Here is a 23563-nt window from a genome sequence, read left to right as displayed (position 1 = left end):
CCCACAACCGACCATACCGGCTTACTTGATTTGCAGAACTCGGTTTAACGGAAAATCATAAAAACATGACGTCTGTAATTTATGTGCCACGTGTCACGAAAACTAACACATAGCCCGATGGACACGTGATTTGCTTGTCACTACCGTTACCGCACCGAGTCTACCGTCGAACCTCTCAACATCGTGTGATTTTTTTTTTTTGCTTATAATTTGTTAGGGATAATAAATTTTATAATTAATGTTAGTACTGAGAGTACTGTAAGTTAGTTAATCTCTTAATTTTCTCACTCGAAACAAAAAAAATATATAAACTCAAAACAAAGCTCTTTTTCTTTACTCTTTTTACATAAAGAAATTCGTGATATTATAGTGATTAAACCAATATCAAAAATGACATTTTAAAAAATAATTGCATAAATTTTCAGAGATTAGTTTTGACTTTCTTAATTTTTTTAAGAACTATGTGTGAAGATATATGTAGACATATAGTATATACATAATAATAATACATATGTACTACTAGAATTACTATATTTAAAAATTAAACCATATTTTTCTATAATTGGACTAACATTTTATTTTTCCCTTCCTACGACGATGTTGTATGTAAGATATCCAATCAATATACACGGTAGAAGTACAACGACGTAGTAGGTTTTTTTTATGATAATAAGTTAGGCAGCCTAATTTTTATACAACTTTTCAAATACTTCATGAACAAATACTTTTTCCGTAATGTGTATAAAGTATAAATATTCACGTAAATTAATTTTAGTGCAGTAGTGAATGGTAAATTCAATATCACATAAAAGATCGAGTTTCGTTCTTCACTAATATAGGAATTTAATTAATGAGTTAGCTTGTTTTAGTTTAATTGTTGACAAAAAACAAGTATATATATATAAAAGAAAAAAGAAATCATGTGTCCAATAAAACAGATTAAAATGTTGTATTCATTAATGTTCTAATATAATGGCATTAACAATTTATCTTTAAGATTGTAATGATTCTAAATCATGTGTTACAATTTGGTGTTCTTGGTTCTTTTTTTTGTTTGGCATGAGTGTTATTGGATTTTACATTTGTATATCATGCTCAATTGGATTTTAGTAATTCAGTAAATTGTTAAGTACTTCATTAAAATGTAGTATTATTCAAACTTAATTAACTTTTTAAAAAATGTGATATATATATATATATATATATTTGACAACATAATACAAAATTGGCTCAAACAAACCAATATGAAATAAATGCAGAATTGTACGAATTCATCATACTAAATTATCTGCTTTACTATTCTGAAAGCGAGAGACATAGATTAAAAAAAAGAAATAAACTGCTTTTTATTCGCAATCCTAAAAAAATGTGGTATATATTATTAACTAATTTTCAGTGAAAGTTTTATAGTAGATGTTTAAATATATATTAAAAAAAAAACCACGTGAGGATGATGAGCTGTGGTGGACGAGGAAAATCGTCAAACTTTGAGATAATCTTTGATTAGATTAGGTATGTTTGTTTACTCTTTTAATTATATCAAGAATTCAGAACCTTCTTTTTCTCTTTCTCTAAATTGTATCATCTTTTTTTTTCTAATTTATCATACTATATTTTAATTCATTTTCTAAAATTAAATAAAGCAAAGAAAAAAAAAACAAAAACAGAGGATTTTGATCAAGTAAAAAAAAGAATATTTTGAAGAGAAAGCAAATCCATTATCACCTCCTTCTTATAAAACCCATTCATCTCTGTTTCGTATCCCATCATTTCATTCAACACCCCCCACTTGTTGTTTTTTTTTACGAGAAAAGTTTTCAGTTTTCCGGGGAAATTGTAACAGTACCAAAACAAAAACAAAAGACTGTTTTTTTTTTAGTGATCATATAAGAAACAAACAAAAATACCGTAAAATCGGCTCTCTCCACAGAAAATTTTAATATTTTCCCAAAAAAGAAAAAAGACTTTTCTTTCTTCTGCAAGTAACTGAGCAGATTTCGTTTTTTTTTTCTTTCTTCAAAATTCATTTCTTTCTATTAATTTAATTTTTAAAAATTGCTTGTCCATAAATTCCGTTTTCCTTAAATTCAGCTGTCCTAACGTCAAAACTCAGACACTCGCTTGCGTGTCTCCCTCTTAAAATCTCCCATCTCTCTCTCTCTTTCTTTCTTTCTTTCTTTCTTTCTTTCTCCTTCGTTTCTCTCTGTTTCTTCTTCTGTGTGCTATTTTTATTATTTCAAAGCAAGAAACCCAATTTCTCCCCCTCTCTATCTCTCTCTCCCTCTTTGCAAAGAATCATGGTGTTTGGAAAAGGGTCAACGAAAAAATCCAACCTTGACAGGTTCCTTCATTGTACAACACCCCTAGTGCCACCCCAATCTCTTCCCAAGGTTTTGTAACCTTCTCTTTTTTCTTCTTCTTGTTATTCTTTTAATGTTTATCTTAAAAATGGAGGGGATTTGTTGGATTTGTGCAGGCGGAGATTAGGAGTTTGAATCGGATTTGGCATCCATGGGAGAGAGAAAAGGTTGAGTTTTTCAGATTGAGTGATCTCTGGGATTGTTATGATGAATGGAGTGCTTATGGAGCTGGTGTTCCTATTCGTCTCACTAATGGAGAATCTCTTGTTCAATATTATGTTCCTTACCTCTCTGCTATTCAGATTTTCACCTCTCGTTCTTCCTTGATCCGCTTGAGGTACATATACGTACACACATAGCTTCTGAATTTGCTGCTTTGAATATTGTTTTTGTTGAGGCAATTCTTGATTTGAAAGTTTGATCCTTTTGATGAATATGTGAGATTCCTTTTGGGGTTGTTGTTTGATTAGGGATGACTCTGAAGATGGGGAAAGCAGAGATTCCTTTAGTGATTCATATAGTGATGAGAGTGAAAGTGATAAACTTTCGAGATGTGCTTCTGAGGAAGGACTTGACCATGACGCTCTCTTGCATCCTAATGATCGTTTGGGTTATCTATACCTCCAATACTTTGAGAGATCAGCTCCTTATGCTCGAGTTCCTCTCATGGATAAGGTAACTTGATTAGTAGGATTAGTTCGCTTGGTTGATTCCTCATTACTAATAGGCGAAAACGTTCATTAGATTGTAATGATCTTCTTGTTAGCATTTCAAGACTTGAAATATATGTCACATGATGATTCTTTTTTGGTTTCAGATCAATGAATTGGCTCAAAGGTACCCGGGATTGATGTCGTTGAGAAGCGTAGATCTTTCCCCGGCAAGTTGGATGGCCGTAGCTTGGTACCCGATTTACCATATTCCAATGGGAAGGACCATCAAAGATTTGTCCACTTGTTTCCTTAGTTATCACACTCTTTCATCTTCTTTCCAAGGTAGCACTAATCTTTTGAATCAGTTCTTTTGATGTGATATACCCCGCAAAAGATGTAATCATGATTATGGTATATTGATTTACAGATATGGAGCCAGAAGAGAATGGTGGGGAAAAGGAGAGGACTCGAAAGGAAGGAGAAGGCGTAACTTTGCTTCCTTTTGGTTTAGCCACTTACAAGATGCAAGGCAATGTTTGGCTCTCAGAAGATGATCAAGGTCAAGATCAAGAGCGAGTTGTGTCACTACTAAGTGTTGCGGATTCTTGGCTAAAACAGCTAAGAGTCCAACACCATGACTTCAACTACTTCTCAAGAATGGCTCACCGTGGCTGAAACAAAATCCTGTTACTATTACTGATAAAATTTCAAAAGTAGATTTTGTATCTCTTTTTGTTTTTTTTTCTTGTTGGTCAAGTGACAAGGAGATTTACTTTTTTTTCCCTGGTCACAATACCGTGTTTGTCCAGTGGTTGGAGTAGCAGTGGCAGGGGCGAGGAGGCTCAGACCGTTGCCTGAGCGTTTCCTTAAAACGCAATTACAGCAGTTTCAGCGTTTTGGGGGTAGAATATAGCTTTTAAAGTCCTATCAATGGGAGTTGTCGTATATTATAAGTGCTGATTTGTTGAGAAGAGTGGTTTCTTGTTTATTGTTTCTTGATAACATTGACTGAGAGAGATCTTCTTCTTGTACCTGAGAGAGTACTCAAGTAATACTATAATGGAGTGGTAAATATAACCAATCTAATCATCTATTTGTGTATTTATTAATCAGTGTATCACATTACTTGAAGAAAAATATTACGGTATTTTAGTTTGGCTATTATACATTTGTTCCTCAAAAATTTGCATTATGAGGATTTAAAATGTGAATGGTTTACACATCAAATAGCTGAATTAAATATTTTGTTTTATTACAACTAATAATACCTTTAAACTTTAATTTAAATAAATATTTTTTCTAAGTTTTAATATAATTTTTTCGTATGAAATACATTAAGAGTTTAATTTGTTGATTTTTTTTTGAAAATATGATATCAATTTAAAGTTGATTTTATATTCAGTTTTAAGGTTTTATTAGGAAATACATAACTAAATAGAAAAGAAAAAGACAAGTTACAAAATGGAAAAAGTGGGACCTTTTGAGGACAAAAATGTCAAACATATGACGGAGAAAAATAAAAAAACGTGGACCTTTGATTGCAAAATTGACTTGATGGAGTGTACTTCAGTGTTTGGTCCCTCCACCGATTTTTCTAGACACCTTTTTTTTTCTTTTTCTTTTCAATAAACTTAAATTGTAAAGAATCATTTCCTAACAATTAGATAAGGAAAATTTAATTTAAGTGGTCGGCCCATTTCATTTTCGCGTAATAAATACTATATTAATTGATCTTATTAATTTCAGACCAAAAAATAAATTGATATGAATAATACTGTTTTCATTACCTGCAAACAGAAACAATCTAAAGAATCGGAGAAAGTCATGTTTTGGGGTTTCTTCTCGACCTGAATTCACGTTGTTCGATGTGATGAGAACTGAATTTTTCTTTGTTTATTTGATGTCGTCGACCCAGTATTTGTTTGCTTTTTTTTTTTTTTTTGGACAAACCAGTATTTGTTTGCTTTATTATCAAACTTTAATACTAATATTAATTAGATATGATCTATTAGTAGTAAAGACCGACTATAGAGGAAAAATGAGCACATGTGCATTTTTGCACATATTCCGTAACGAAGCTAACAAAGTTTACCTATATTTTACGACTCAAGAACATTAAACAGAGTCATAAATAACTCTATTTATATAAATCGTTAAACCACTAACTATACTTGGGGAATTCTTTTTATTATCATAATTGACTTAGACTATTGGATAAGTAACACTCACGAAGGAGATAAGATTTGTTTATGGAGATGGTTTAGATGATGTCCATATCTAATTAAAACCAACTATAAACCACTAACCAACCATACCATAGACATAATAAGAGCACAAAAGTCTATAACATATACGATATTTTAAATTAAAAAGTAATTAAAAACTTCAACAACCAAAGCCACGGACATTTTGATGGCATAGAAGTCAAATATGCGGTTTCGTATATATCCACTCATTTATATCTTTCTGCTTATGCTCCACATTCGCACTATACATAGACAAATCGGTAGAGTTATCTGTCTGTGTTATCTCTTTATAACTTGTTTGGTACCGAACGTGTTCTTGTCCCATTATCATTTGATGATCACAAACCTAATACTGGATTTGTTTTAAATTGTTATGCTTTTGGTAGCACTTTTGGGGTCCATATTTCTGGACACGTTGTTATATGATTCCCTAGAGAAAATATATAAAATGTGATTTGGATAATGCTATAACTAGTATTTAGAAAGTACATTTAGAAAAGGGGTTCAGTTGTGATAGGCTATATACACTTATACAGCCTAGGCCTATCGTGGTCCGCTTTTGGTAAACCAAGTGGGCCAATCTTATTGTGTTTGGTTCGGTGTAATGTTTTCCTTGTTAGTGCACTCCAATTCCTATGGCTCTTCCAAAATCTGTTCTGCGTTAAGATCGATCTGATCCTGTTTTTTTCTTCGCAAACAATGTTTCGAAGGAACATTTTTAGAAGTCAATTATTATATGTTTGGTCTTTGGAAACGTTTAATCATCTTAATAACACCAATGCCTCCGTAGACCTTGCTCTTAAGTTTGAACGGGGTCTGCAGCTCAAAGATGGATGTCCAAGTTATATAATATGTACGCCAGATAAAGAATTAACGCCGCTTCTGCCAGCCTTTGCTTCTAAACCGCCTAACCAAATAATGGTAAGGCAGGAGTTTCACAGGCGCCATCACGAGGAAATTGATGTCACATTCGCGGTTCTATTTTAACCCCGGTGCATCAGACTAGTCACAACATATCCAGCTGTTTCTCCCAACTTCCATCGGTATATCACCAGAGGTTAGCATATCCAAAGGGGATCTCGGCTTAAGACTACAACAGATCAGTAGTACGACAGGTCTCTAGCAAAACTTTGGCACTAAAAAGCTAGTTACCTAGACTAACACATACTGTAGTTACCATAGGTTAAGAGCGGCCCCAGCCTATCAAAGTCAGGGGGGGTCTACTGAATCTGGGACAAGAACACCACTTTGGCTCCAGAAGAAGCAAGTGTTGCAGATAAGGCAAATAAATTGAGGGAGGTTAGCAAAAAACTAGTATTTTGATTTATATATGCACGAAGTTTATTAACATTAAGGCGAAAAGGTTAGCAATATCTCTCCTGGGAATTACAGTTAGTAATAATAATAGTCTGGACAAAGAAATCTAAAAACTGTGTCAGGGGTTAATTGCTTACACTGTCTAAAAAAGCTTTGAAGTGGGTTTCATGACTTGTACCACGCACCAATCTTAGACACCGGGTAGAAGCAGAGCTCCCTAGGAAGGAAGGTTAAGGCATGAAACGAACAACAAATGATCAGGATTTCATAAACAATATAAGAGTTAATAGCTGAACCACAACGCTAAGAGACTCACAAAGAAGACTGAAGCATTCAGTAAATTGAGAATTCTACAAGTATCTGGTGAAACACTCCAGCAATCAATATCAGCTCTCGCTACTGAAGAAAACATGAACGGCTAAAGATGAGCCTGCAAAGAAAAAACAAGAACTAAAGTGCATGATCATGGAAAACAAAAGGAATTTGTTACTCTCAAGCAGCCTTCTCTTCCTTGCTCATCGCAGACACAACTCTCTTCAAGATGGTTTCAATGGGCTGGTGAGCATTCTCAACCGCTTTGGAGATGGCTTGCCACTTCTCACCATGCTTCGGCTCACAAGCCACACACTTCGCAATCACTTCCTTCTGGTTTTCCTCAGAACCATGTTGATGTTCAAATTTGTAGTACAACGCCCAGAAATCGCCAATATTTGGGGCAATGGTAACAGCCCGTTTAAACCATGATCTGGCTTTCTCCACCTTCTTGTCTTGCCAAAAGAGCTTGGCAACAGCTGCAGTGACATGAGGGTCGTGATTACACTTCTTCAAAGCATCCACACTCTTTGTTTTCCGGCGAGGACGTGGAGCCATCTCGATGTCCGCAGCCCAGAGGATACCACTGTTGGGACACTCTTGCAGAGCCTTTGACATCAAATGCTCTGCTTCTCTCTTGTTCTCATGCCTCAGTTCGGCACGAATAGCAGCTAACCACAGCTCATCCCCCCCAGGATTCCTCTTCCTTGCCATGGTGAGAATAGCCCGAGCTCTGTTCAGCCCATTCACTTTCTCTTCAAGATTAGCAAGAGAGAGCCACAGCGGTATGCAGTGGGGGCAGTGCTTCAAACCAGAGTCATAAGCTTTCCTGGCCTGTTCCAGATGCTTGAACCGTTCCTCAAGCTGCCCAAGCATCAACCAAAGCTTGAAGAATGTTGGGAATTGCTTCAAGCCTTCTTCAAGCAATCTCCTCTCCTCCTCTACGTTGCCAAGTTCTCTCTCAACAATGGCTGATTTCATCCAGACCCTCTCAGTCCCTCCTCTTTCCCTAGCTTTTGCAAGAAGCATTCTCGCCCTCTCAGGCTCCTTGTTCTCAAACTCGAGCTTGAAAGCAGCAAGCCAGATTTCCTCAGAGTTGGGAATTGCAGCATAAGCCTCTTGAAGAATTGCACGGGCTGCTGGAACATCTTCAGCAAGCCACTTTTCTTTGGCACCCATGAGCCAGAGAACCTCAGCCTGAGGGACATATGTGACAGCCTTACGCAACAAGGCATCAAGGGACTCCCTACTCCCGTGGCTCTTCTCAAGCTGTGCCGCTTTAAGCCAGATACTCTTCTTGGTCAAGAATACGGTAAGAGCATGGGCGTATATTGCTCTTGCAGTCTCAATGGAACCCCTCTTCTTGCACTCGTCTGCATCAGCAACCCAAGTTCTCTTTCTATCCTCTTCTTCGACTCCAATACCGATTGTGTTCTTAATAATTGCCTGGCACGTTGCAACAGACCCAGCTCTCTCAGCAGCCTCAGCCTCACTCATCCAACTTTCTCGGTCAATGACAACCCCTTCTCTCTGCAGAGTCTTTATACCCCTATCAATAATCTTTCCGACCATAGCCGTGTTCCCATTAGCTTCCTCTAGCTTGGCAGCGGTGATCCAAATTGCAGGCTCCTTCGGGAGCTTCTCTCTTGCTTTATTCAACACCTTCTTTGACTCGGCATATGTTTCGAGCCTCGCAAGTGCCACCCATAGCTCCAGATGCAACGGGCAGCACTCCACAGCCCTGTGAAGCAAAACCCTTGCATCTTCCTCATTAGCCAACTCAACAACAGTCTTCCATAGCCTTACCGAGTCTGGAATATGCTCCAGTCCCTTTCTCAACACCCTACTCTTGATCTCCTCATCATGCTCCAGCTTGGCAGCCTCCAACCATAGCTTCACTGAATTGGGTATCAGCTTAACTCCCTTTGCAATAACCCCCTTGGCATCTTCTGGATCGGCTAACCTACAAGCTTCAAGCCAAACATCCTCATTTTTGGGACACTCTTCGCATCCCCTCTGAATCTGAAGCTTAGCTGCTTTCTTCTTCCCATCCATTTCCTCCACTCTAGCAGCAGCAATCCAGCCATTAGGATTCTTTGGATTAGACTGGGTTAGACTCTTGTATAACAATCTAGCTCTGTTGCGATCGTACATCTCTTCATCAGTGGTTCTTTTCATACTCTTCAGGTCAGTTAAGTAGCCTTTAGGGTCCACAACAGTTTGCCCGGAAACTGAATCTGATAACCTATCAAGCTTCAGAGACAACACCGTACCTCTTCCCTCACCGACGGCAGTCAAGTCTGTAACAGGCGTCTGCCCCCATGGTGTCTCCGACCCACCAGCGGCTCTGCTCTTTGGGTCCAAGGCCATGACGAGCTCCTTTTCCTTCTTTGCCTTTTCCAAAAGCGTATCAGGAATAGGCACAAAGCTCTCAAACTTCTTCTTCTTGTTCCGCAGCGAGTAATCCCCAATCTCAGGAATACTATCCCATTCATCCGCAGACAAAGTGTGTAGTTTCCTCTTCAAATCCGCAAACTGCTCAGTAATCTTAGGGTTCGAGGCTCTGTATTTCTCGATTTCTTCCTTCAGCTTCGCTTCTCTCCGGTCTTTCCTCCTCGAATCCATCCTCTGGTCAATAGACTCCCAGATCTCATCAGCCTCTTTATCATCCTCATCGTACTCGGCATTAGAGAACAAACCAGCATCGTTCCCTTCAAACTCATCAAACTTCTGATTCTCATCGTACCCTTTCTCCTCAGTTTCCTCATCATCATCCGCCTCACTTGGCTTCCCTGCCCCACGACCTACGCCTGGAGCAGCCGCTGTAACCGCAGCAGATCGATCAGGTAGATCCGGAGCCGCACGAGCGGGACCAATATCGGAACGAGTAGTAAACCCCGTGGCACCACGACCCAAACCCGCTACATAATTCGACGGAGGCTTAGAATTGAGGAAATCGAGACGAGGCTTAGGCGGAGGCATTCCTTGCATACCACCCAAAAGCGGGACATGGATCATCACGGTAGAGAAACGAGAAACACCGAGATCGGATAATAAGATCGAATCGGAATCCTTTGAATCCAAGAACACACGGCTAGGGTTTCGGATACGGAGCGAGTAACGAACGAGAGGCTGTGGAAGATCGCTGCGTTGGTGAACCAATTGTTCGAAGGCGGAGATTGTGGTTGAATTAGGGTTCACGTCGAACGATAGAGTCTTTCCGTTGGGAATCGAGAGAAACACCATCGTGTAACCTAATTGAGATCCTAATTGGGAATGAAACAAGACGATGAAAATTATGCGGTTAGGCCGTATTATAAACGACGAAACAGTCGGTTTAGAAACAAAGGCGGTGAATATTTAGTGGGCTTTATTAATGGGCGTTTTTATATTCTTTATCGGGGGAAAAAGCTATGTTAATTATAATTCGAGCTTCTTTTAATACGACGCCGTATAAGATTACCTCGGTGTGATTATCCTTCATACGACGTCGTTTTACATTCTCCAAGGTATTTAGAATTAAAATTGCGGTGAGCGTGGATCGAACACGCGACCTTCAGATCTTCAGTCTGACGCTCTCCCAACTGAGCTATCCCCGCTTGATGACTTTTTAGTATACATAAATTTTAATATAGTAAAACAACGTAATACCCTTAAGGTAATACAATAAACCGACGTAGCACCCTAGGTAAAGTCTTGTAATGAGCACAATGTAAGTTGTTGCGAAAATTATTACTAAAATAAAAAGGTTTCAGTTTCATGGTTAAAAAGGCAGACCAATCTCATCATATATTAGCATGAAGAAGGAAGACCGAAGTAGACTTACAAATGCTTGACCCTTCCTTTACTAAATGCAGGACTGGCATGGAGGCCGGTCATCATCATGTACAAAGTTCTCACTCTCACTTGGAAATGTCACGGAGACTTGGACTGCTTTAAAGGCTTGACTGAGATGTCAAGTATGAATACATGACTTTTGACAAATAAGTAAGAATATAGTAATTTATTCTATTAAAGTTGAAGTACTCACTAGACTCAAATTTGGACCATGATTTTGTTTTGGTAGGTTTTTCATTAAAAATGATTATAAAAGCATTTAATTTAATTAAATTAACCTAGAGTTATGATTTTGGCTAATGACCATTATATCCTTCGGTCGACCACTAAATATCCACCGGGTCGGGACGCAGATCCTTTATGACCCGAAAATAGAAGAAATAAAATTCGCGGATCTGTTTGAACTCCTTGTTTATAATATTCGGATCCTGTTTTTGATTTGGTTCAATAATAGTTATTTCCGTTACCAAACAGAGTTATTCGTTAAAGGCAAACACTCGGACTTCATTGTCCTTTAAGATATCTAAATTAAAACCATATATGTTAATTACCAAAAATTATGATAATTGCTCAATTACCGAGATTGATCTTAACAAATAATCTTTAAGTATAATCTTTTAAAAGAAATATTTTGTGATTCAGTTCAAATCTTTGAAAACGAATATCCATCTTACCAAATCTTACTACATTTCTTGATTTCCGAGATTATAATTTTTCTCTAATCTTTTACGATAATGTTTGAAAAGGAATATTCATCTTTCAGTTGAAACGAATCAAGGAAGTAAATATATTTTGCGTATATTAGAAATATCAAATCTTAATTTCTAAGTGATAACATAAATCTACCTAATTTGACTATAAATATATTAAGAGCTTCCTATTGAAATATTATACTAATGGGGTGTTGTTCAACCTTGTATTTTAATGGAGTTTGGTGTATTTCAAAATCTAGCGTTATTCAATTAGGTATTTTAAGAAATACAATAAAATCTGATGTTATTGGATTAAACATTTGTTAGATGATTTTAAAGCAATTGTAAAATCATTGTTATTTTATTTCCAATGGATTTTTTTCACTTCAGATTTTAATGTATTTTACATCCAAAACATGAACAAACACAATCTTAACAATTTTTGAAGTATTTCATCTCTCTCATACTTCTCATGAGTATCTCTCCCGATAAAATCGATAACATTGGTGATTTCGTCGTCGTCTTCGTCTTCATCATTCTCGTCGTCGTATTGTCTGCTCGTCATCGTCTTCGTCATTGTCGTCGTCATCGTCGTCATTGTCATCGTCGTCGTCTCGTCATTGTCGTCGTCGTCGACTTGCTTCACGGAGATTATTTCGCTGGCCTCCAGTTTCACTTACCAGGGCTCTACACTTTTCCTCCTCCGTTATACTCTCCAGGCCTCTGTCTACTTTATTTGGAAGGAAAGAAATAGATGCCGGCATGGTGAGCTCCCTAACTCAGCTTGACCGTACGGTCAGACATCGTATTTTATCCCTAAGCCAAGCTGGATCAACGAAACTGGATGACGCCCTCCTCGTCTGGTTTCAGTCTCGGCCTTGACATATGCCATGCTCTGTTTTAAATATAACTATGTCCCCCTCTGCTTCAAGTCCAAAACTTTCAAAAGGAAGAAGTATTCTATGTAACACAAAGCTTTTCTTTGAATATATTTTTACATTCATACCAAAAAAAAATGAATTTACTTTCTAACTTAAGGTTTTAATAATTTATTAGTTTAATTTTATATTTTAACAGTTGCAAAACCAATGTAATGTAACGTAACATTTTAATAATTTAGTTTATTTAATTTGATTTTAATTCACTACACAATTATGGATAAGTTATTTTTTTTATTTACCTTCAAAAATAAAAAAGTCCACTAGTAATAACTTTCAAAACCATAAATAATGCATTTCAAATCCACTAATGATACCCAAATCCACGTTCAATTCATTTACAAAACCATTGGACTATTAAATCTACTAATACTTTAAATCCATTAAAAACTTTATTAAATAACACCCTCTAAAAGAAGACATTTTAAATTCGTTTGACAAAATGATGGCTTTCCCCTTTTCATACTCCCTTGAAAGATCTGAAACCATACAAAAATGTTTGGCGTATTCAAGTTAAAATTCTTCATAGTTGGAGAATGAATACCGCTAAACTTGGTGAATCAATTGAACTGATTCTGGCTGACGAAACAATATGCATTTTAAATATCAATTTAATATTCATTTACTAATCGATTAATATCAATTCATTCTAACTGTGTTTTTTTTTGTTTATATAGGGTGACAAAATAGGAGCTACTGTGAGAAAGGATCATATCAAGAAGTTTGAAGCTGATTTGGAGCCTGGAACTTGGAAAATTATATCAAATTTTGGTTTGAATCTATGTACAGCCTACTTGCGTCCTTCTCTTATAAAGTATAAGATCACTACCAGATATGGTACCACAATTTTTCCTTCTGATAATGTATCTCATGATCACTACCTATCATTCACATCGTTTGATAGTATACTTGCTGGAAAGCTTGACAAAAATCTGCTGCTAGGTAATTTAAAAATACATATATTTTGTTACTAGTTTAGAAGGATGAATTTATTAACCGTTTAACACTGTTGTATTATCAATATATACAGACGTTATTGGTCAAGTAGTCAGTTATGGAGGGATAGAAGAAATCACAAGTCGTAACAACATTACCAGGAAGAAAATTGAGTTTGAGATAAGAGACACTGAGTAATATTCTAAATCTATTGATAGATATTTAGATTTCACTGCTTATACGTTAAACTATTTATATATAATCTACGTTTGTTCATATTCTTAACATAGAGATAATCGATTATCATGTACTCTATGGAAAACCTACGCTGAAGCTTTATATCGTGCTATCAATGAGTCAAGTGATGGTATGGTCATGTGTTTCCTACGCTTTGTTAAACAAAACAGCTTCAAAGGTAACAACACGGAAAATATTATACATTTACACTATCAATAAAGAGACATTTTATACTGAGTCATATTTTTGTTTTAACAAAATTTGCATCATTGAAATATTTTATGGTGTGCAACACGTAATCTATTGTTATGTTTCTCTTTTCATTTAAATATACTTTAATTCAAGCATTATGTAGAATTGAATATAGCACATTATAAATATTATTTAAATGATTTTACATTACAGATTCGAATTTATAATCTAATTCATATTTTTAAAGTAAACCAATGCATGGATGGATCCAAAGTCTTTGCGTCGATTCTATAAATTTGAAAAAGACATTAAGAAAAATACATAAATTGTGGACGTAACTTCCAATCACTCTTTTCCTCTTCTCTAGATATATCCAACAAAAAACATTTACTATAATCTTCCTATATAACTATTATAGAACTATTATAACCTCTCACCTTTCATCTTCTTTCTTCTATTCAAGTTATAACAAGAAAAAATGTATGCATTGTATATTTTTACTTATATAGCTTAATGTAATTTTACTATATACCAGCCATTAAATATATGATAGCTTAATTTAATTTCTCTAACCATATGGCTAATTTTTTTTTTTGGTAGATTTTTGTTTGTCAGAACTGGAAAAACAGAAACTGCTACTAAGAGAGTTACAGAAGCTATTGAAAAGAAATGGATGTTCATTGAAAAAATACAACCTTATGCCATACATATCCCTTGAAGATGTAACATTGCCTAATCAGTTAATAATGGATGAATTCAACTACAACCGTGAGGATTTAGCAAAGAAACATGTTGGTTGGAAAAAGATGCTAACAGAAGAACAAAAGAAGATCTATGATGAGATAATGGAAGCTGTTATCAACGACAAAGGTGGTGTCTTTTTTTTATATGGATTTGGAGGAACATGGAAAACTTTTTTGTGGAAAGTATTGTCTGCAACAATAAGATCCAACGGTCATATTGTTCTCAATACAACATCTAGCGGTATTGCATCTTTACTGCTGGAAGGAGCAAGAACAGCTCACTCTAGGTATGCCCTTCCTTTAAATCCAAATGAAACTTCTACTTGCAACATGTCACGAAGCTCAGAACTTGGTGCGTTGGTTAAAGAAGCAAAGTTAATCATATGGGATGAAGCTCCAATTGATGAGTAAATACTGCTTTGAGACATTAGATAAAAGCTTGAAAGATATTATGAGGAATAAAGAAGACAAATTGTTTGGAGGAAAAATTATCCTTTTTGTAGGTGATTTCAGACAAATTCTTCCGGTTATTGTTGGCGCAGGAAGGGAAGCGATTGTCAATGCATCATTAAACTCTTCATACTTATGAAATCAGTGCAAAGTTTTAAGACTGACAAAGAACATGAGGTTGCTTCAAGACATTGGTAAACAAGAGGCCCGCAAGATAGAAGAGTTTTCAAAATGGATACTGGCAGTTGGAGAATGAATTAATGAGCCTAATGATGGTGTGTGTGAAATAGATATCCCACAAGAGTTACTTATTCCGGAGGGTTCCTCTCCGTTAGAGTCAATCATTGAAGCTGTTTACGGAAAGAACTTTGCCACCTAAAAGGATCCTAAATATTTCCAAGAATGAGTTATTCTTTGCCCTACCAATGAAGATGTCAATTCTATCAATGATGTTATGTTATCAAGTCTAAACGGTTAGTTCATCTTTAATCGTCCTTCATTTATTGTTAGTAATCCTTTAGACATAATTCATCGTATTCATTGATCTTGGTTTTGTTTTTTCTTATGTTTTCAGCTGAAGAAAGAATTTATCTAAGTTCTGATTCAATTGACCCTCAAGATAAACGTGTCCTGAAAAATAAGGTTTACTCACCAGATTTCCTTAATACCATTAAGGTTTCGGGTATACCTTGTCATCGGCTTCGTTTGAAAATAGGTTGTCCAATTATGTTGATGAGAAATATTGATCCGCATGGTGGTTTAATGAATGGTACAAGACTGCAGATCACCCAAATGGCAGACCATGTTTTACAAGCTCGGATTTTAACTGGTACGCGAGTTGGTAAGATAGTTCTCATACCTAGGATGTTGATATCACCATCAGATGCTAGGTTGCCTTTCAAAATGCGTCGAAGACAGTTTCCAGTCTCAGTTGCTTTGGCAATGACTATCAATAAGAGCCAAGGCCAATCTCTTGAAAAATTTGGGATATACTTGCCTAGACCCGTTTTCTCACATGGTCAGTTATATGTAGCAATGTCAAGGGTTAAATCAAAGTCTGGATTGAAGATGTTGATAACAGATAGTGAGGGAAAACCTCAAACAAAGACAACCAATGTTGTTTTTAAAGAAGTTTTCCAAAATCTCCATTAGGAAAAGGAATGGTAATTACTTCCTAAATTTTTGGTATATCATAATTTTATTTGAATAATATCTATACTAATAACTCTATATCTATTCTATTTTGGTCTACAGGTTAAATACAATAAATGGTTGAAGGGGTTAAGGAAGGAATATGATACCTCCATCAGTTTATAAGTCATGTCTAATGTTACTATTTTTAATTTTTTTTCTTCTCTTATTGTTTACTTTGGATATTAAACATTCATAAACACAAATTATTATTATTATTATTGCTACAACATGGGATTATATATTTTGTTAGTTACTTTTTTGTAATTTGTATTTTTCTAATGTAGTTTTTTATTTTGACTTATTTTCTTTGTTTATATATTGTTTATTTGTATATTTGGGGTTATATAGTGTATAGATTTGTATATTTGTATTTATTTGTATAATTGGGGTAATAGCTATCCTTCCAATATGTCAATAATCCAAAAAAAAAAGAAAATTATCTGTCTTTGACAAGAAAAAGAAAAATTAAAAAAACAAATTATTAAAAAAATAAATTACTAAAAATAAATATAACCTCGTGCTTTAGCACAGGTTATCCCCTAGTTTAATTTTATTTGGCATCTCAATCAAGCCTCTAAACCAACTTCAACTGTGAAAACATGACTTTTGACTTCAGAACTTCACTAAAGCCAACATTTCCCGCACCAAGTAAGAGATTTTCTACGTACGAAAAGAAACAACAATCGGTCTTGCATAACGGCAGATCATGTTCATGAATTTCTAAGCCTCCTCTAGGAAACAGAGCTCAAGATTACAAAAATGGCAAGCCAAGCACATAGACTGCCTCAGAAACCAGATATAAGCTGGGAAAAAATGACGTATGTAGAGAGTATATCTTCGTTCATTGTATAACCCGTTTAGTGTTACAATCTTTCAGCCAAGGTGCCAACGTCCAGAGAGAATAGCTATGAGTGTGATAGTGACCTTATTATAGATAAAATATTGGAAAGTCTTACTCTAATCCCAAATAATAGAGGTAAAAGTCAACACAGAGAAAGAGGCTGTCGTCTGCTTTATCCCCGAAACCTGACTTTGTCTCAAAACGGAAAATTCGGTCACAAGGTTTTGTAGAGAACAAATAAAAAAATGATTCAAGGAATAATTAAAGTCGTCTCCTAATAAAAAAAGTAAAAATCAAGACTTTATATGGAAAGCTAATTATATTATGTCAAACAACCATTGAATCAGATACAAACTTGAGCCAGCTACATGTTGTATAGTAATGAACTTCCACACCAGGTTAAAATCACTAAACCACATGTGCTGAGTTGCTAGGAGACCTCTAACAAAACAGAGCTCGAGAATAAAAACGTACATGACACGACACGGTACGACACACACACATGATTGTTTTTTTTTGTAAAACAAAAAACTGGGAAGTGATTTAACTATGTTTCTTTCAGTCATTGTTGCTGTTGTCACCAGCAGCCAAAAGCATAAGTAAATAGGGGCAGTAAAAGATGTGTCTAAGAAAGGGTTGGGTACGTAGGAGAATGTGGAGACACATATGGAATAATGATCAGCAGCAAAACCAAGAGGAAGATCAAGCCGATGCCTAATATGAAATAGGCAAGCAAGGGGAGGTGGCTTACTGCAGCATACGTGCCAGCCAAAAAAGCTATCGACATGGATGTAAGTGCAAGTCCAAGAAGTGGCAATGCAAGGTTGAAGGCTTTCATTATGAGAGTAAGATCACCCAGTTGTGCCCAAATGAGAGCAACTATTGTAATGATAGAACAGTACATCGCCAAGGTGTCAAATACCAGAAACACTTGGAACGCTGTTTTCTTTGCCAATGTTGCCATTCCCAAGTTGGGAACAGAACCATTGTAACCCCCTGGTAGTGTAAACCCTGCGGTGAAAGTCATAGTGGCTACAAGAGTGGCCACCAACAGAAGTGTATTCACCCGATCTTTGTACTTTCCACCATCTGAGTTCTGTGTTACTGGAGTCGATATTATCAGTTTGGGACCTCTTGGTGCACCAGCAGATATCAAAGCCATCCAAGTCAACCTCTGTAGTATCCCATGATGAAGAAAATTATGTCAAGTACATAAATATAAGCGTTACCGGTTTATAATGATAAGTTACACACCATACCTCAAAAAATGTGTAGCTGGAATCCATGTTTTCCTCGGCTACATCTAGAGCTGTGACACCGTTATGGTTCAGCGTTTTCAAGTCAACTCTGTTGTCCCAAGTGAGCATACTCACAATTTTAGGGTGCCAGTTTTTGGTGGCCAAATGCAATGGTGTATTTCCATTCGCATCTTCTTCATTAATCAACTTTCCTTGTTCTTATCCTTATAACATCTTAGGATAAACCTGAGGACTTTGAGTTTTCCATGTTTAGCTGTAACATGAAGAACATTTCGACTGTCTCTGTCAAGCAACTCAAGTGCGTCTGGACAACGTTTAAGAATTGCCTTGAGAATTTTGACATGACCATACTTCGCGGTCATATGAATTGGAAAAGATCCATCATCATCACTCACATAAACACTGTCTGGAGCTTTGTCTAACAGATAGCAAAACCCTTCATAATACCCTAAGGATGCTCCAAATGAAAGACAAGTACTTCCTTGATCTCGTAATTTAATAAGACTTGCATCTTCACTAACTATAGCACCAAGGATATCTGCAAAAAAAAAAAGTTGTTTTTTTGGCATTATGAATAACTTGAACAAGAAACTTAAGCGTCTATTTAAGGTTTGTCTAAAGAACGAACCTATTCTCTTAGTCTTCATCGCCCCATGTACTATGGATCTTCCTCCAATCTTTGAAGCTAAAGTAGATGTGCTACTTGATGCGTTATTTGAATGTTGCCACATTTGTTTTGCAAGATCAGCCTGCCCAGCTTCAACAGCTATATACAAGGGAGAAAACCCTCGTTGTTTGCTACAAAAGACAAACATTGCTCTGCACAGACCAAACAGGACGCCACCTTCACATGTTTCTTTTTTAAGGCAACATGTAAAGCATTGTCTTGGTGTCTATTCTTAGCAAAATAAATCTTTTTGGTAACACCAGGCTTATTACAAGATACATCTTTAATAAAACTAACTAGAGCCTCAACAACAGCAAGATGGCCTGCACCTGCTGAAACATGGAGAGCAACTTCACCCATCGAATTTGACTTCATTAGCAGACCTGGGTACGCATAGAGTATATAACACACTAAACTGGTGTGACCTGCGGCCGCAGCAAGATGAAGCATTGTATTCCAACGATCGTTCACTGAGCTAAGAGCAAGCTTAACATCAAGTTTCATATTTCTCAGGTAAGTTTCATCACCTGCTCTTACTGCTGCGATGGTTTTTGGGTCCATTGGCACAATTTCACTGGTGTCACTGAAGAGAGTTGACAAGTCGAGAGAGTGGTTACGTCTGGTTTCTTGTGCATAAAACATCCGAGAGCTTATGTGTTTCTTCCGGCGGTCAAAGCCCACATCAGATCGTCCCATTGATAACTCGGTACCTAATAAATATATATACATAAATGTAATAACAGTGACAGGAATGATAATGCCACGAATTCTGATGAGGAATGAAAAAAAAAACTACATACGAATAATTGATAAGTGGAAACAAATATGCTTAGCACACTGAAATGCAAAGATTCGAACTTTGTAACCCCCAAATTTGGATATTCCTCCATGATCAAGTCAAGAAACATGTCATGTAATAATTCACCCTCAAAACTTATATGTTTGACTTTGTAACCAATTGCAGAAGTATGTCAGTGCATGATGTGATGCTAATATTGTTGTAATACTTATGAAGAACAAATAGGTGTCTTGTGATTCCAGCCAAGATGACACTCAACTCTTTGATAGATAATATATAACTTATGTATGATGCACAAACATAGTCGCCTGAACCTTGAGATAAAAGAAGAAATCTCAAATAGAAAGAAAACAGAGTAATAAAGGCTTGAAGTTGCACACCTTTTTCGTCAACCGAAGCAACGACTTGACGCTCAAGAGTTCAGGGAAGGCTTTCCTAAAGCTTCAATATTTCCCAAATGCTTGCAAAACCAACCCTTCGATGCTGGAGATATAGATTGGTATCTAAAAAAAAAAAATTAAGAAGTTTTCAGATTTTAGTATTGTCCATCAAGGAAGAAGAAATGGTCAATTAAAAGGAAACAAACGCGTACCTTCCTTGGTTTTTTTCCCTTCCCCATCAGAAAAAAACGGTACCATATTTGTTTATTACAAAGAAAAAAAGGCATGATCCAAAAGAAGAAAGCAATTCAGTGGATACTGATAAAATATCCAACGACTTATGCGTTTCTTGAACTTCTAATGTCAACTATGAGTTTGCAGAAGCATAACCATATAGCTTATCCCAATTCAACATTTCTCTTAGCTACTATCAAAAAAAATATTTAAAGTCTTCAAGAAAAGAATTAGAGACTAATTACCTAATAGGTCTTCTTAAAGAAAGTAACACAATTAGGTCTTCTTAAAGCTAATTAGCAATCCAAAACACAGATCTTTCTGATATCTCTTCTCTCTTTGTTTTGTGGTCGACGAATTAAAAACCAAACGGCGACAAGACAGGTCTCTTGTCGGTTTGTCCATCATATTGGTGTTCAATCCCAATCGAATTTATTGGCCAAAATTGTTTGAAGCAGAGCTGTTATACCTACCTGTATCTGGTAGTGTAAGACCTGCAGCAAAAGGTAGAATGGCTACAACAAGAAGAGCGTTACCAAGGTTTTTGTATTTTTTAGCATTAAGATGGACTGATATTGTTAGAATAAATCAGGCCAACCGGTCTTTTAATGATACAAATAGTGACATGGAACAACTGGGGAACTAATATAAACACAAGTATGTTAATTAGATATCTTTTCAAGGCACTTTCGACTTTTGCACTTGATCGACGCCTTAGGATCCCACAGACTCCACCCTTTTCTTCTCACAAATGTGATCAAAGCCAGAGAAAAGCAGCAGGAGATAAAGACCAGTCACGGTTTGAAGATAAGGAACACCAGGTGGGATAACATAAGGACCAAGGAGCAAAACCATCACATGAAAGAAGATGGCAGTTACAGTGCTGAAGACGACATTGAAAAGAAAGTTATTTAGTGACCTCCTTGTAGCAACCACGCCAAAAAGAAATGCTGCAGACATGGAGACTAGAGCCACAAAGAGGGATGGCAAGGCCAAATGAAAGGCTCTGTGAATGAGTTCTGGATCCCCTGACTGTGCCCAGATAAGAGCAACTATAGCTACAACTGAGCATTGCATTGCCAGGGTGTTACATACCAGAAAATAGCAGAAGTCGAGCTCATTGGCCAAAATGGCCATACCCAAGTTTGGAGGAGAGCTGCTAAAGCCACCTGGTACTATGAAACCAGCAGCAAACAACCGTAGCTACAAGAGTTGCCACAAGTAAAAGAGCATTGACATTGTCTTTGTATTTGTCACCATTACTTAGATGATGCTCTGATCTGCTTCTTAGAGTCATTCTACTAGTGGGTATCACTTGAAAACCTCTACGAGAGGAAGCACATAGTAAGACCATCCACGTCATTCTCTGTTTATCCCAAGAAAGGTCAAGAGAAAGGCAATAATAAGCTCTAAATGCCTTGATATTTAGTAAATATTTGTAGTACATAGAGAGATTTGATATACCTCCTGGAAGACATAACATTGCTTTCACTAGGGCTAGAGCTCAAGCATCTACAGCCATGTACAAGGTAGATATTCCATCGTTATTCTCAAGAAACGACCCATCCTTGCTCGCATTCACGAGGCAGAGACTCTCTGCCAGAGAGCGGCATCCAGATATTGACGTCCTTTCGGTGCTGCGTGTAGAGGAGTATCTCTCCATCTCTGTCCTTTAAAACATATATATTAAATTTCTCCCTCTCTTCGTCAGGCAATACTCTATCTGGAAGATATGTTATTGACCCAATAAGAGTCTCAACAACAGCTAAACGGCCAGCACGAGCAGCAACGTGGATTGGAATCTGATCCTTCCAATTTGGATCGAAAATAAGAGATGGACATTCAGAGACTATGCTCACCACCAGTTCAAGATGACCCAAAGCAGCAGCAAGGAGTAGAATCGAATCTCCCTTATCGTTCTTGAGAGTTGCCATTGGTGTTCCGTAGCTTCTCTCATCTTCACCAGAAAGTCCTCGTTCCCTGCTCTCATTGCACTAAAGATCTCTGGACTCATTGCCACGGATTCACCGGGGAGGTTGTAAATATCTGATAGCCTGATATTTGTTAGGAAATCTGGGACATACTCCATGTGCGGTGTGCAGCAGTCTATTATCAGAGTCATAGGGAAGCCTTTTTGTCTTCGTTGCTCTACAAACACACTCATTGATGCTCTCAGTGAGTCGATTTTCAACAACAGTATGTAAGCCCAAACTGCTGTAATAATAAACAGAAAAATTTCTGTTCCATGCTTATAAAGTAAGCGTCGTCTCATTATATTAGCAAGAAGAAGGTAGATAGAAAGAGACTTACAGCTGCTTGACCCTGACCAAAGACCAAAGACCAAAGGAATGGAAAACAGTAAAATTGGCATCTTAATCAAGCTTGTAAACAGGGCTTACTAGTCTTTAATAATGTTCAAGTGGTGGAGGCACGGAACCAGCCGAGGAATGAATGCATGACTTTTAGCCAACAACGTGTCGCATACCAATGAAGTCCCACACCAATCAGAAGCAAAGTGCTTGCAGTGATCCATGGATCAGTTAACTTTTACATACCACAAACCATGTCCTGAATTGCTAAGTTACCTCGAAGAAACAGATCAAAAAACTCAACAGATAAAACCATATATTTTAGAAGGGTTCTTCAAGTCTACCTTACTGATCCAAAAGAATAAAACGTTCAACGGTGATAAATAAACATCTAACGACCTATTGGTTTCTTGAACTTGTAACGTTAACCATGAGTTAGTTTTTAGAACAAAGCATCCGTCTTTGTGTACCAAATCAGTTCAGCTTCAACACCAAAATTACATCACCTTAAACATAAGTCTAAAAAAACATAGAGGAAGCTACAATGTTCTAATATCAATCAAAACCTAGACTTTTCTTTCTTCTCAACTCTTGTGAGGTTAACGAAAACGACTACCAGATTACAGAACAAACAGACGTTTGCGCCTACATCTCTTCGACTTCTGATTTTGAATCGTGATTCCAGGAAGTGAGCAGTTCCATCAATTTACAAAAATTCCAATTCCGGAAAGAGAGCTACACTCAACAGCTGATTAAAATTGGGCTTATAACACATGGGTCCAGTTTTATCGAAGTCTTTCGAACGGCACCGTGTAGTTGTAACTTGTAAGCTTATGAGTTATATGACTTGAAGGGTTTGGTTTGACCTTATGTTTTTGTTGATATACTATGGATTTTCAGGGGTTTAAAATCTCTACTCCAAATCCTAGTTTGAATCTTTAATTTCGTGTTTTGAGTCTTTTCGTGA

General features: G+C 36.7%; 2 protein-coding genes, 1 non-coding gene and 2 pseudogenes across 5 annotated transcripts; 1 reads left to right on the top strand and 4 right to left on the bottom strand.

The window, feature by feature from the left end:
• Nucleotides 1-1760: 1760 nt before the first annotated feature.
• Nucleotides 1761-4102, top strand: LOC104737420 (uncharacterized). The gene is made up of 5 exons (XM_010457587.3): nucleotides 1761-2390; nucleotides 2477-2697; nucleotides 2831-3035; nucleotides 3178-3355; nucleotides 3441-4102. The coding sequence occupies exons 1-5, from the start codon at nucleotides 2298-2300 to the stop codon at nucleotides 3686-3688; spliced, it is 945 nt and encodes a 314-aa protein (XP_010455889.1). The 5' UTR covers nucleotides 1761-2297; the 3' UTR covers nucleotides 3689-4102.
• Nucleotides 4103-6559: 2457 nt separating this feature from the next.
• Nucleotides 6560-10278, bottom strand: LOC104737419 (protein STABILIZED1). Of its 2 annotated transcripts, XM_087481555.1 has the most exons (3): nucleotides 7067-10278; nucleotides 6893-6975; nucleotides 6560-6793 (listed from the first exon to the last, which is right to left on the bottom strand). In XM_087481555.1, the coding sequence occupies exon 1, from the start codon at nucleotides 10132-10134 to the stop codon at nucleotides 7069-7071; it is 3066 nt and encodes a 1021-aa protein (XP_087337681.1). In that variant the 5' UTR covers nucleotides 10135-10278; the 3' UTR covers nucleotides 6560-6793; nucleotides 6893-6975; nucleotides 7067-7068. The 2 variants fall into 2 exon arrangements, with proteins under 2 accessions (XP_087337681.1, XP_010455888.2); XM_010457586.3 differs by having other exon boundaries at nucleotides 6893-10278.
• A 136-nt stretch (nucleotides 10279-10414) lies between these two features.
• On the bottom strand, nucleotides 10415-10487 carry TRNAF-GAA (transfer RNA phenylalanine (anticodon GAA)). The gene has a single exon. It is a non-coding gene; the product is annotated as a tRNA-Phe (tRNA).
• Nucleotides 10488-17451: 6964 nt separating this feature from the next.
• Nucleotides 17452-20623, bottom strand: LOC104737418 (protein ACCELERATED CELL DEATH 6-like; annotated as a pseudogene). The gene is made up of 5 exons (XR_015578142.1): nucleotides 20266-20623; nucleotides 20054-20176; nucleotides 18836-19584; nucleotides 18208-18745; nucleotides 17452-18122 (listed from the first exon to the last, which is right to left on the bottom strand). The product of XR_015578142.1 is annotated as a protein ACCELERATED CELL DEATH 6-like (transcript).
• A 378-nt stretch (nucleotides 20624-21001) lies between these two features.
• LOC104738473 (protein ACCELERATED CELL DEATH 6-like) lies at nucleotides 21002-22451 on the bottom strand (annotated as a pseudogene).
• Between the last annotated feature and the right edge of the window lie 1112 nt (nucleotides 22452-23563).

Source organism: Camelina sativa, chromosome 13 (genome assembly GCF_030686135.1).
Source record: "Camelina sativa cultivar CO46 ecotype springtype chromosome 13, ASM3068613v1".
NCBI classification, from domain to species: domain Eukaryota; kingdom Viridiplantae; phylum Streptophyta; class Magnoliopsida; order Brassicales; family Brassicaceae; genus Camelina; species Camelina sativa.
The sequence above is the reverse complement of the archived record's forward strand: the minus strand, read 5'-3'. Positions and strand labels throughout refer to the sequence as shown.